This window comes from Pelodiscus sinensis, chromosome 3 (assembly GCF_049634645.1).
Source record: "Pelodiscus sinensis isolate JC-2024 chromosome 3, ASM4963464v1, whole genome shotgun sequence".
Classification (NCBI taxonomy): domain Eukaryota; kingdom Metazoa; phylum Chordata; order Testudines; family Trionychidae; genus Pelodiscus; species Pelodiscus sinensis.
In genome coordinates, this window is record NC_134713.1 from 130202003 (window position 1) to 130217095 (window position 15093).

The 15093-nt window shown below is 39.2% G+C and overlaps 1 protein-coding gene across 6 annotated transcripts in view; it reads right to left on the reverse strand.

The window, feature by feature from the left end:
* Positions 1-15093, reverse strand: part of RGS7 (regulator of G protein signaling 7) — a 374326-nt gene that overhangs the window by 71725 nt on the left and 287508 nt on the right. For all 6 annotated transcript variants that reach the window (XM_075924826.1, XM_075924827.1, XM_075924830.1 and 3 more), the window contains one exon: positions 5775-5826. In XM_075924826.1, the coding sequence (XP_075780941.1) occupies positions 5775-5826 (52 nt within the window). The remainder of the gene's footprint in view (positions 1-5774; positions 5827-15093) is intronic.

Here is a 15093-nt window from a genome sequence, read left to right on the forward strand (position 1 = left end):
CAAGCACTTAAAAACCTTCTTCAGCTATCTGAATGGCCAGTGTCTTGAGTATATCATAACTGGAGCTAAAAATAACAATTGCATTTCACACTTTAATAGCACCTTTCATTTGAGAATCTCAGTACATTTAGTGCATAATACATCACAACACCCTTGTGAAGAATTATTTGCACGTTACAGATGAGAAAAGCTAAATACACTCTGACTTGTCCAGGTCATAAGGAAAGCTTGTGGTACATACAGCAGTGAAATTCTTCCTCCAAGATAATCAACCGCTAACTCAAATGCTGACAGCTTTCTCTCCCTCCACTGCCACTGGCATCCTGTTTTGCCCTTCCTTCTCTCCCAATTGCTATTACATTCAATTGGTCACTCTTTCTGACCCTCTGCTTTCCTTAGCTGCTCATGTCTTCACCAGACCCTCCCAACTGAGTTGGGCAAATTGCAGCACTGATGGGCCACTCTCAACTGAGAATAGCTGGCCATGTACTGTGGCCTGAAAAGTTGAAAGTTCCCAGACAGAGAGGAGGAAGATGGAAGTGTGCAATGCATGCGTTCTATATAGCAGAACTCAAGATTCTGTCTGGTCCCAGGAAAGTGGGACCCTGCCCATATTCTGACCCCACAACTTGCCCTCCCTGGTGGAGCTACATACCCTGCACCGAGGAGCATAAATTATTGCTGTTTCCTGACCATGACTGTCCTAGGGAAAGTGCAAAGAGGCTCCTTGTGCGGCCTTCAATTCAGACCACCCACCCAAAGGCAACTATAATTTGTCCTCAGATTGATATCCTACACCGAGATAGTCAATAGGCAGATCGTGGGCCAAATCTACACTAGACGACACTTTTGAACCGACTCTGAAATCTTTTTTTACTGATTAACATCATCGTGTGGGCTTTTTATTCTTCTTATTTTCTCTAGAGTCTGGACCTTAACTATATATTTACTAAGAAAAATAGTTAACTACTGCTGGTTGATACATCCCCTCCAACTAATTGGTAAGAGCCCTCTCATCCTAACCGCTACTATTCCCTATCGTTCACCTTTACTGTAGAAAAAGCTGTATATTCTTTTAGGGTCAGGAATGTTTTGTTTTCTATGCCACCTAGATCTATATTTCCCTACTATCACCTCCCCAAAATAATGTCCCCGCCAAAGAAGACATTATCTCATCCCCTTTGATGAAGCTCATATGCATGTCTTCCTCTCTTCTTGGCCTGACCTAGTGAAATTATACCCTTTATGGACTTCTTTAGTCCATACTATTAATTCTTCTAATTTTGTGTTTTCCAAAACATACCAGCAAATCTCCTCATTTATACCATAAAATGGGAACGTATTGCTCAACTGTTAGTCCATTTTAGGAACCAGTACATTACCTCTCTTATAGGCTTAAACAATTTTCCCCTTTCCTCACTCCACACCATATACCTCTCTTTCTGAAATAATATTTTTGTTGCTGCCCATTCCACAGATTTTTTTTTTTTGGTCTAACACTGTTTCCAGTTCTTCATAGTCAAAAGGCATATATCCATCTCCTTTTGCTCCCAAAATCCAGAACAGCTTCATTATCATGTTTTACCTATTTAAAGATTCCCTAATAGCTCATATCCATCTCTTCTCCTTATCTACAGCTTCCAATTCAAGCAAAATACATCCCCTCCGACTATTTCTTTTCCTCTTTCATCTTTTCATCCTTCTTACATATCACCTTTAAACAGGAGAATGTGGGGGAGATTAAATTCCTCAAATTCTCAACAGTGGTGAGTCACTAAACCCAAGAAAGGAATAACTACATCTCATGATAATTGATACCATATGCATATGTATTAACAATCATTAGATCTGGCTAAACCGAGATGAACCCTGATCTGTCTATGAACATAAATAGCTTCAGTATTTCATAAACTGACAATGACACAGAAGTGTTTTTAACGTGCAGGAAGAACCTCTATTAATCTCATAAATTAAATTTTAAATAAGAGGAGTTGGACATATAACATTTTAATTTGCAAAATAAATTGACTTATCAGATTACAAATAGATGCTACATTCAGTCATTAGTACACTCGCTCACACTAGAGCAACAGTGTAAATAGAGACAGCTTTCTAAACTCTGAGATCATTGTTGCAATAGCCACACGAACAAGTCTGAAGACAGGAGCTCTATCCAACATAAAGAGGATACAGAACAATTCAAACTCCACCATCAACATTCTAAAATACTGCAAAGGCTGCACACCTTTACTCATGCATAAAGTCCTGCTGAATTTTCCCATGATCTTTGCATGAGAGAAATCTCCAGCATGGTTGGACTCCGGTTTATAACTTTACAAGTGATATAATCAGTTACATGAAAGACACGGACTTACATGTTTAAAGTGACTTGTGATTCTGGGTGCCTAACTTGAGATATTTTAAAGGATCCTGATTGTCAGAGGTTGAATGTTCAGAACTTTCTGAAAATTAAGACTTTATTTGATCTCAGAGCATCCAAAAGGATGAAGAGTCTAATGCTCATGCCTGTAGCAGGGTCACATATCTTCCCTACAGTGCTGCTCTATGAATTGACCAGCAGCCTCCTGAAATATATTTTGGAGATATTGTTAAAGGCTGTGTCAAGAAAGGGCATCATTTGTCTTACTCTATAAGCTAACTGATAGCTAGCTATTTCTCATGAAAATATTTTATATCCTTAGATATCTCAAAGCAGAATGTGAAATGACATTTATATTCTATATAAGAAGAAATCATATTTCTTTTGGGAGTTAACTTGGTAATGAAGGAACAAATGTAGTAGTTCAACCTCATTTCGTGTCTAGCTTAAGGTTATTTTATTGTCACTGTTCTTCATCATAGGCAGCAGCACAACACTGGGTAAGTAATGATAGGTATGTCTCCCTTTATTAAAAGGGAAACTATTTTGATGTTTTTAAAAACGATTTGTATAATATTTTCATAAGTTTGTAAAACTGTATCAATCGTTGATACAGTTGTTTACATTGTCATTAACTCTGATAGTCAATGGTTGTTGAGGAAGTGTCTTTCTAGCTTGCCTGATAGGGAACCGATTCTCAGGGGCACAGGATGCCTGCCTTTTCCATTTAATTTTAGGGAGCACTACAAGTGCCCAGAGCTGCTCAGGATTTGGCCCAGTCTGTGCCAAAGGAAATACCACTCAGCATTCTAATTCATGACAGAGACTGGAGATGTCTTTAAAATAAATTCTCTTTATTACAAATAGGTTTATTATGGGGACTTACTGACCTTTTCTACACATAATTTTCTAGCAAATAAGCCAATAACAGTGAAAGTCTTTGGCATTTCTTTTGAATTCGTTGGGGGTAAAATTCACCTTTCTGCAGAGAGCCTATTGAGGCTTATAACGCTTTTAAGACCCCTAAGACATTGAAATCCTACTTAATACCCATTTTGTCCTCCAAATAGGATTTCAGTGATTCATAGATCTTTTGTGAGTCTTCTGCAGAGTGGTGAATTTCAATCTTGTTGATTAGCACATCTTTTGTTACAATCAGTGCAATCTTGCAAGTTGTGTGTATTCAGAATTCCCTCTATACTCAATATAAGCACTGGCTACCATAAGCTTTCATAAACACAGTATGAACCCTTAAGCTTCAGGCTATAAAACAACTTCTAGCTTCCTGGGATTGGGAAGAATGGCAGCTTTACTTCAGAAACTCCAGAAGCATTCACAGTTAAAAAATGACTAGTAAGTAAAAATAAGGATTTGAACATTTCTGGGGTTCTTTAATTTTTTAATGAGCATATTTTCATTTAGAGCCATTGTAATCAATGGGTCAGTTTCTGGAGTAAGTCCCTTCTTAGCATAAGTAATAATGCTATGACTTGACCCGTAATTTTTAAATATCTAACTCTCTCACTATTTTGAATGCAGAACTCCTACAGGCTAAAAATTGAGTGGCTAAAAATATGTAGGACCTATGGTTCAAGAATTAACCACTGTGGGTCTTGAAATCTTGAAAACTGATTTCTTGATAGCTATTGTAGCTTGGCATGGTCCAATTATTTGGACTGCAATTCCAACTTTTTGTTCAAATTACTGCTGTACATTTAGCAAAAAATCTCAGTGCCCTTCGAAGCCCTGCATGGTGCTAGAACCTAAACATCAGAATGGTTACTATCCGATGGAAAACCATTAAAAACTCAGCACTCCACTGCACAGGATTTCTCATTTCCTTTAAAATCTTGCCCTGGGTCTTCCTATGCTAAAAATGGAAAATTAAGCTGTTTATTGGTGAAGCTGATATGATAACTGGAGGAGCCTAGCACAAAGAAACTTTTTTGGTTCATGACTGTTTGGAGGGATACACAGATCCTGAGATCTGTTCTGATGCCCTAGAGAAAATCAGTCTCTCTCTCTCCCCCACCTTCCCCTTTCTTCTCCCAAAATTGCTCAGTCTGATTTTGTCTGTTGTGAGATTTCTTTTTTAATCTTCGTTACTGATTTTTTCTTCAGCTGGAAGGTCATTTTAATAAGGCAGCTAAATATTGTACTTCTCCATCAACATCTATGAACATTAAAAGCGACTTGCTCAGGCTGACTACTGGGTCAGACCTGCTATTAGCCAATGAAGAGTCCTAAAGAACATTTTAGCAAATGTATTAACTCCCCCAGTTATCCTATAGGCTTTTTCTCTTGGAACCATGTTTTGTAAATCTCTGGTCTTGTGTAACCCAGGAGACTGTGGGGGAGGGAGGGAGGGAGGGAGGGAAGGAAGGAAGGAAGGAAGGAAGGAAGGAAGGAAGGAAGGAGCAGTAATATTAGTTGGTGAATCAAATATCTTTCTGCCTCAGTGACTAATCACAGCTGTCTAAAGATTACTTGCATAACAATATAGCTACACGTAAATAACTACACCTCTTATTTATGTGTGTACATGCTATGTATGGCTAGGGTACATTTCCATACTCCTGCCCATATGGACTCTCCCCGTCCTGTAGCCCCACCCCATCTTGGCCCATCACAACCTTTGTCAGTTCCCTGCACTGGCCCATCCCTGCCTGCATGACTCTGCCACTACGTAAAGGTCTGCTTGCATTGGCCTGCCCATACCTGCATCACTGCATATAAAGGCGCCACATCGACCCTGCCCCGCTGGCATCCTCTTGCATCCATAGTCTGTTCCCACTCTCTCCTCTTATTTTCAATGGACAAAATCATGGCCAGTGCAAGTCTTTACTGGACAGGAACAATATGGTGTGAAATAACATACAGTACACAGATGTGGCCATTCTCATCCACATGCACCTGAATGTATACACAGGTATTTGTGTGGCCATGTGTATGTAAAAATAACTGATTTCCACATGTCCACTGGATACATACATGCACATCTGTTTGAAAGACTGGCCCATCATGAGATGGGTCTCAGTTTGAAAAGTCCTAAAGGAGTTGCATGCAGTTGTTTGAATCTCATACACATGCAGAATCACCATCTTTAAAGTACATTCTGCTTCAGCAAGACTTTGTCAGAATATGTATTTACAGTCTGCAAAGCAATGCAATGCTCTTTTTTGTATTCCCAGATCAAGTTCATTTTTTACCTCTGCCTTAATAAATTTTGTAAAATCAAAGCCAACCTTGAGCTAAGCATCAGCAGTTCTTGCACTGGGACAGAACAAAACAGCAACAGTGTTTTAATGATTGGACTGTTAAACAAGACAGACTATAATAATGTTTGTATACATATAAGACTCCTGACAGAAAGAGAATAGATATCCACACTGACCATAATCTGTGTTTTCCGGCTCCCAGCAATTTGATGGCCAAAAATAGGGCGTCTATAGAATAAAACAAAACAAAGATAAACAAAACAAAAAAAGCAGGGAATTCATGTTAGACAATGCAAGCATTATACAAATTCTAAACTGATTCTGTTTTTGTAAATATTATTTATTTTCTAGGAAATACACTATTCTGTAAATCAAACAATTTTGAAAGAGTCATCAAAAAGGCAAATTACTTTTGTTTGTTTATTTATGATATTTGTGTAGAATGGCAAACAAGAAAAGTGAAATATTATTATTTATAAACTACAGAACAAACATGGGCAGCCCTACTATCCCCAGGAGCATACTTATACTGGCCTGAACAAGCAACCTTTATATGTGAGAAGGTTTGCCCTTCTTAGGGCCCATTCAATCTTTGATCTTGCAGAACTTGTGATTAATATATGTTACGTTTCTAGGTATCTCATTAGTAAGTATTTATTAGTGCTGGTCAATATTTCAATGAAAAACCTTGTTCAGGGGGGAAAAAATGGACAGCTGTAATGTCAGTATTGTTGTTGGGTTGACCCTGTCATTTAAGGAGACAGAAGAAAGACCTCTGGGATTCCCCTTAGTTTTACTCTGAATTTCCATCACACAGCACAACAAATCTGTTTTTATGACCTCATAACCCATCAACATTGCCTCATATGTCATCACGTGAGCTTTCAAATGAAAGATCTTTTTTTCAGAATAATCACTTTTTATCCAGATGAGACATTTTTACCACTTTTTAAAAATTGTCCTTTGTTGGAACTCTAAAATGAAAAAAAAATGTATTTTTAGGGTGCATTTTTTGTGTGTTTACTTTCTTTTTCCTTTGCTCCCTTTTCTCTGTTTTTTCTCATGCTTCCACCCACCCACATCTTTTCAGTGGAACAGTGGAAAACAACCAGCAGGAAAGGTAGTGAAAGAGAAACAAAGGGGAGTGAAAAATGAAAAAAAAAAAAAAATGGTCAGAGCTGAATTTTACATTATAACTCATTACATAAAGTGAGATTCATCTTACCAGGTTCCAGTGATTAAATGATCATCTTAAATAATGGCAGTCCCAATTCATCTGAAGAAGTGGCTGTGCTCACAAAAGCTCATGATACTATATATATATATTGTTAGTCCCTATGGTGCTACAGGATCACTCATTGTTTTTTTAAAGTCCCAACAATGGAATGGCTCATAGAACTTCCACACCTGACAGTAAACAGCCAGGCCCTCCCACCCAAAAATCCTGTTAGCAGAAACATATACTGAACCTTTTTGAAAAGATGCAGCAGGGCCTGCTAATAAATATGCTTCTCTGGAGAACTTGGCAGTGTCATGCCTGCTTTATCCATGTAGAGGCAAATTGGCTCCAGGCATGTTTCACTTAAGGCATATGCCTTCCCATTCCCTGAGCAGCCCTAAAGTTGTATTAAAGCAAGCTAATACTAATTATCACCCAGTCTTGGACAGGAATCCTTTGAGTGGAACTGGAAATGTGTAAGCCATATGATGCAACTTCTCTCTCTTAGCCAACAACCACTCTCCCAGACAGAGCAGTGACATTGTCCTTTTCTCACCCAGATGCTATCGGTCTTAATCTTATCTCAAACATGTCTTATTCTATTTCTGCAGTGGGAGTATTTCATTTACACAATTCTCCTTCCTTTCCCAGCCTACGTCTACACTGGCATGAATTTCCAAAAATGCTTTTCACGGAAAAGTTTTCCGTTAAAAGCATTTTCGGAAAAGTGCATCTAGATTAGCAAGATGCTTTTCCGCAAAAGCACTTTTTGCGGAAAAGCGTCCGTGGCCAATCTAGACGCGCTTTTCCACAAAAAAGCCCCGATTGCCATTTTCACGATCGGGGCTTTTTTGCGGAAAACAGTACTATGCTGTCTACACTGGCCCTTTTGGGCAAAAGTCTTTCGGAAAAAGACTTTTGCCCGAACGGGAGCAGCATAGTTTTTTCGGAAAAGCACTGATGATTTTACATGAGATTGTCAGTGCTTTTCCGGAAATTCAAGTGGCCAGTGTAGACAGCTGGCAAGTTTTTCCAGAAAAGCAGATGATTTTCCAGAAAAACTTGCCAGTCTAGACACAGCCCCAGTGTTTAAGGACTGAGTATAATAATGGACCATGAAGAGTCTGGAGATAAGGAAAAGTATGAACCCTAAAGACTTAGGAAAGGGGGTTAACTTTTTCCAGGAAGGACAGAAGAGAATGCAGGACTATAGATATAAAAACAAGGGATCCAAGGGCTTATTGTAGAGTGGAGTGTCTATATGTGAGGATTGGGATTCAATCCCACTATAATTATGTGTGTGGGTGTAGGAGAAAAGGAAGAGTAGCTAGGCTCATCCATGGGGGAGGGAGGGACAATGGAAGTAGTTGCCCCAGGATCTGGTGATTCAAAGGGGCCCGGGGCTCTTGTCACTGCTGCTGATGGAGTACCATTGGTGGTGGCTGGAACCCTGAGCACTTTAAATTTCCACCAGAGTGCCAGGTCATGTGCTTTGGGCAGTGCTAAGGGCTGGTGAGGGCAGGGGCAGATGACTGTTTTGCGGGGCCCCGGGTAGCATAACTGCGTGGGGCCCCCCCTTTGCCACAGCGCATGCGCCGCGACGCCATGCGCATGCACGGTGGCGCCACGGCGCATGCGCGGGGCTTTTTTAAGCGCGGGGCCCGGGGTGGCCGCCCCGTTCGCCCTGCCCTATATCCGCCCCTGGGTGGGGGCTCACCATATTCTAGATGATGCTGAGGGCCAACTACACTTGGACTCTGCTCCTTCTGCCCTCAGCCCCACTCCTTCCAAGAGCACAGAGCCTTATTCCTCTCCCACTTTGCCCAGGGACCCATGGTGGCTGTTGGCTCTGCTGAAAGTAGCTGTCTACCCCCCAAATAGTTAAGAGCCTCCCAGAGCTATGCAAAGAGTTGCTGTTCATGTTCACAAACTTCTTTGTGCATGGACTGCAGTTTGCAAATGCATCTAACTGAAAGCCTGGGCAGTTTCAGAGGTAGAGTTTTGATCTAATTATTTTGCAAAGCTCAATCATCAAGAGTAATAGTATTATCTCTAGCATATCTCACAATATAAATGAATAAGCTTGTAGTACACACGTTAAAAGCCGCCTGAAGACCCCTTTACACGTGCTACAGCTTTTAAGCAATTGAAAGCTTTCTCTGAGAGATGCATAAAGATTCTGCAGTACAAACATTTTGTAGCATAGCCACTTTCATAGAAAAGATTATTGCACGTTAACTTTTTTTAGTGGACTGTGGAAAACCAGTAGATATTATCATTAGTTAAAAATTTAACTTTGCCTGAGGAGGGTGCTGCCAAGTGGTTTGCTATGAGTGAGTCACAAACATTCCTTATTTGCTACTTTTCTATAACATCCTATTTATAGTTGGAAAGAAGGTGGGTGGTGGAATAGTTCTGGGAAAATCAAAAAGTGTTTATCAGTTTAGACAGAAATAATGATGCCAGATTACATCACTACAATTGTAAAGCGTTTGGCCGAAATATATTTGTAATTACGTATCCCTAAGGCAGACAGTTCCATTCAGTACTGTGGCTGCAGAAAAAAGGTCATATCTAGTGTCACAAATATTATCATAAACCCAAATTCATTTATTTGTATAGAACAGATTGTCTTTCTAAGATCATTTTGACCATGGGTAAAAAAGTGGCTCTAGGTAAGCAATATATATTGTCCAATCAGGATTATGTATTTATATTAATATCTAAATTTAATCACAACAATCTATTCTTAAGCCCTTTCTGATAATAAAAATGTATAAAACCAATTTCTGTAATCTAAGTATATAACTCCCTATTAAATAAACTTGCATTTGGTATTTTGCTAGTCACTTAGCAAAGGAACAAAGAGCAGTTCTGTATTGGGTCTACCATAAAACAAATCCTCCTCCTCTTCCTCCTAGGCTGCGGCTACACTGTAGCCTTCTTCTGGAAAAGCTTATGTAAATGAAGTGGGGCATGGAATATCGCCACACTTCATTTGCCTAATTAATTAGCAGCTGCTTTTGCGCAGCTTTTTTGCAAAAAGGAGCTATGTAGACGGCTCCTTTTTGCGCAACCCCCCCCCCCCGTCTTGCGCAAGAGCCGTTCTTCCTCATTTTTTCAGGAAGAATGGCTCTTGCACAAGAGGGGGGGTTTGCGCAAAAAGGAGCTGTGTAGACATCTCTTTTGTGCAAAAGCCCCTTGCGCAAAAATGGCAGCTCATTAAGTATGCAAATGAGGTGTGGTGATATTCACTGCTTCACCTAATTTGCATATTTTCTTGCACAAGAGAGGGCAGTATAGCCCTGGAGTCTCCAGGAATGAAAGATTAATGTTGAATTAAATGAAATCTTCTTGCTGGCTTAAGACATTTTGAGGCCCTATTATGTCAAGTGCAAGGAGCCCCATGACAAAAAAATATTTTCACAGAAAGGACATTGACTATATACATCTTTAAAAGCTTTATGTTCTCACAGGAAAACAAGAGAAGATATCTACTTTTTTTACACATTGAATTGGGAAAATTATCTTTTTCATAAGGCAAATGATAAATTCATTCAGACTCTATATAAATATATATTTACAAATATTTATTCTGCTATAATTTTCACTACAAAACAATGAATTTGGGGGATTTTTATTTTGCCATACTATAAAAATACTGTGAAGGTTCCCAAAATTGATGAAGGAAAGCCAACACAGATTTATCCTCCTCAATATCCACTTGATCAAAGCCAGTAAGACAATCACCTGCAAACTCAATCGTGTAAAGTATAGATAGCACATGAAGCAAAAAGTGTCATATGCACTGACATATAAAGTTGTACATATGTACAGATCAAAAGAAAAAAACACACTAACACTTAGTAAAACAAAGAAAAACAGGAACAATGGCACTATACGACTTTGTGTGCTGGACCATAAATAAAACATGATGGCCTTCTGGCTATTACCAGCCAAGAGGGACACCATACATGTTATCATTCCTAGAACAAGTCCCATATGAGTCACAACTTGGCAGGATCGTTTCACAATGCTGCAGTCTCCAACCTCACATTTTCCCCAGTTTTATCAGCAGTGGGATTATTTATTTATTTAAATAAATGATGAAGGCATGGTAAGAATTCCACTAGTAGCAGCTGGCAAACAAAATGTTGCCTTAGTAGACTGATAACAGGCTTACTTATAGAAGTATTAATTTTACAAGTTGAATTAACATTTTTTTCTCAACCCTAGCCACCTGACAGTCAATAATGAACAATTAGTGAGGCGTAAGAGTAGGCGTAAGTTAATTTGTGTAGCCAGATGCTTATATTTTTGTCATATATGAACAAAAATGTCTATATTTAGAGAAAAAATATGTTCCTATATCTCCTTTTTTTAATCAACTGATTAAGATAAAACTTGAAATGAGGGGGTTTGTTTTATTTTTTAGAGGACCCTAATATTGTGAGCCCTAAAATGTAATTTAGTTAGCATATGACTTACTCCAGAACTGTCTCCAGGGATTTGTCCAATCTAAGTTGGCAGCCCTACTTGCTATTTCAAACAGAGAAATTCTTCGATTCAAACACAACACATTTTTATAAAACACTGTTGGTTTGTATGATTGAAACTCTATTTTTAAAAGAGAAAAACCTTACTGACTACTTAAGTCCCTCCTCCCCCATTTGAATAGCTATAAAAGAAAGGTCTGTTGAAAAGGAAAAAATTTAGTCTAATTAATGTATATGGTGAGGATTATTCTTGTTAATTGTGACCCTTTAGTTTCATATATTATCATGCCTCTACAACAAATTGCTAGGGATTGTTAGGAACTGTAGAAATGGATGGGGGGGAGTACCTGATCTTAAGGAATCATCAAATAATTGATTATGTAAAAATTAAAATGCCCGATACATAGGTATCGGAGAAACTCAGATGTTTTGCAACAAGAGTTGTCTTGTTATGTCCATTTTAAAGATAAGGGAATTGAGGCTCTTCTAAGTGGTTTGCCCAAGACAATGGAAGTAAGTGACAGAAACGAGAATGAAAACCAAGAGTGAAACTCTGGCCTGACTGGAATCATTGGAATGTTTTGCCATCAACACCAACAGATTCCCATTCTCACACTTGACTCGGCAGACCACCCAAAAGTCCTGTATGTACCTCCTGCAATAAATGGAAACTTCCACCAACAATCTCCATATTACACATAAATGTCTTATTTTCTTGTATTTATCTGTTATTAGACTTGGTGATTTAAATATAATGTAAGAACTTTGAGTGTGTTATATTTAAAGGAAATACCTTCATTGCCAAGACATGAGCTGTACATTACTGATTGGTCTGACCAATAGACTAGTGTAGGATTATCATAAACCTCCAGCATATTTTGTCTTTGCATTAAGACAAGGCACCAACATTATAGCCTGGATTTCCATCTAAGTAGCTGGATACACATCTAAATAGCTGAGACCAGGCCGATCAAACAAGGCATAAAGATATTAGGTTGTGGGATGGGCTCCTGCTGTGCATGACAGAAGTGAATGCATACTCAGTATCGTTACATTTGCATAAATCCTGCTGCACATAACACAAAACCTAATCTCCCAAAATAAAGTGATTTTAAATGCAGTGCAAATGAAAAAGTCTGAGTATTACTAGGGTTATATGAACAGGTAGGGAGATTGTAAATATATCTAATATATGTCTACACCACAGAAAAACTGAGCTCCATCCTATTCAGTTGATAGTGCAGTAATGAAATCATTGTACTTGGAGTGTATGTAACTATTTTAAATTCTCAGTCTTATCACCTACTAGATTACTAGAACCACTCCTTGCAGTAAGTAGCAAATCTGACTCAATTTAGCTTATTAAAGTCATAGCCTTGGGTATAACAAACAATAGGAATAAATGAATATCTGACAGATGAAAACTTACAAATGCCTATGAACATTGAGGTTTGATTATTTTAAACGTATTTTATTGCATATGTTCAGTTCATGTTAACAAACGTGTTGCCGATAGAAGTTACACCAAAGGCACGGTGACCACATTTTGGCTGATGCCTGATACAAAAACATCCAAGAGCAAACTGTCATACATCCACAGAACTGCAGCAAAAAAGTTACCTGCTATTCCTATGGGCCCTTTGTAACATCAAGGGCCCGTAATTCCTTCAAACCAGGAATGACAGAGGTATGAGTAGGCATGTCCCAGTGAGAGAGGGCCTGATCTTCACATAGCCTACTGAAGCCAGAACATGGGTATAATGTTAACTCTGCTTTTGCAATCTACATGTGTGCCCTTTGAGAAGCTGCTTATAACATCTTCCCATAAGTTAGCCTTAAATCTTTTTTAGGAAGCCATTTTGCCATTAGAGAAGCAGCTACATCATCTCTTATAAGCTGAAGAGTAAAACCAAAGTTTTCAATATACTGTGTAACGTTATATAAACTTTTAGGCAGATATTTTCATGTAAAAAGGCCTTAGAAAAAATGTGTTAAATATTTCATCAGCATTCAACTTGCAACCTCGGCTATTGTATGATTAAAATTGTCCATTAGGATAAACTGCCTCCTAGGGAAGAGATATTGATTTTCTATTACAGATGCCATTCTTATTACAGAATTATCCATCATGAGGCACTGTATCCTAGTGGAAAAGAGAACAGATTGAGACTCAGGAGACCAGGATTTTATTTGTGGTTCTTTCAGTGACCTAGGGCAAGATATTTAAAGTTATTCTGGCTCTCTTTCCCCATTTGTACAATGGAGACACTGAGCTCTTCGCTGTTTTATGGTGCACTTTATGATTCTCTAGTAAAGAGCTCAAGGCAACAGCAGAACAGGGGACCACATGGCATTAGAGTCTGGCAGCCAGAGCAGAGGATTGGAGTCCTGTGGTACCTTCTAGACTAACCAAAGTGTTGGAGCGTAAGCTTTCGTGGGAAAAGACCCACTTCGTCAGATGCATCTGACGAAGTGGGTCTTTGCCCACGAAAGCTTATGCTCCAACACTTCGGTTAGTCTATAAGGTGCCACAGGACTCCTCGCCGCTTTTGCAGATTCAAACTAACACAGCTACCCCTCTGATACTCGATAGCAGAGGATTGAAGGGTACTTTTAAAAGTCACGAGTTTATCCATCTCTCTTATCTGTGACTGTACAGAGCAGATCCTTCCAAATATTTTCACCCAGAGTCACTAAGGCCATGTCTATGCTTATGTGGACATTTGAATTAAGATACTCAACTCCAGGTATGTTAATTGTGCAGCTGTACTTGATGTATGTTAATTCAAACATTGCCACCGTTTCCACAGTGGGATGTCGATGGGAGCAAATGCTCCCATTGACTTCCCTTGCTCTTTGTGATTCAAGGAGTACTGACTTCAATGGGGGCACCCTCAGTATTTGATTTAGTGGGTCTTTATTAGATCCACTAAATCAGGGGTGGGGAACCTAAGGCCCAGGCCTGGATGCAGCCCTGAGTTGCCTGGATTTGGCCCCTGAGGCTCAGGGCCTCCCCCAGCATTGGGGAGCACATGCTGGCACTCCAGCCCCCCCCCCCCGACACTTCCCTGCAGCCTCTGCCCCCCCAACGGATTTTTTTGGTGGGCCAGCAGCCCCTGACCCAAAATAGGTTCCCCACCCCTGCGCTGAATCGAACTCTGGAAGATTGACCACCACTGTGTCAATCTTCCATGGGGTAAAGATGTGGCTTATTCATTCGTTCATTGGCCATTCAGATATAGTAAAGACTGTGAAGAGATGCATTCTATACATTACTGATATGAGTACTTGATATCAAACCATTAAAGATGTTGAACACATGGGTCTTCCTTGAAATACCCTACAAAGGCTGACTAGAGCAACTACCGCTGGATGGTAAAGGTCATAGTTCAATTAATCCTAATCCATATTTTTCTATCACTGATTTTGTTGTGTTATAGAAGCCTTACATTTTCCAGATATGGGATATGAACAGATTAGTAATAGTCATTTTATGAGTATTGTAATTGTGAAATGTGCGCAATACTCCCCATCCTTGCCCACATCTACTTCCTTTTCTTTCACGTTAGATTGACACTATTTCATTTATTTAGCTATAAATCCCACAAAGCCTAATCTCTCAGAATTAAACACTACATTTTTTATGTTGCATTTTGTAGAACAAAGATCATGCTGCTTCACATAAAGGGCAATAGAGCAACAACAGAATTATAACATGAGAACGTGAAAAGATGAGGTGTGGCATACAACACAAGTGGTGATAGTGATTTGGAAGGTAGG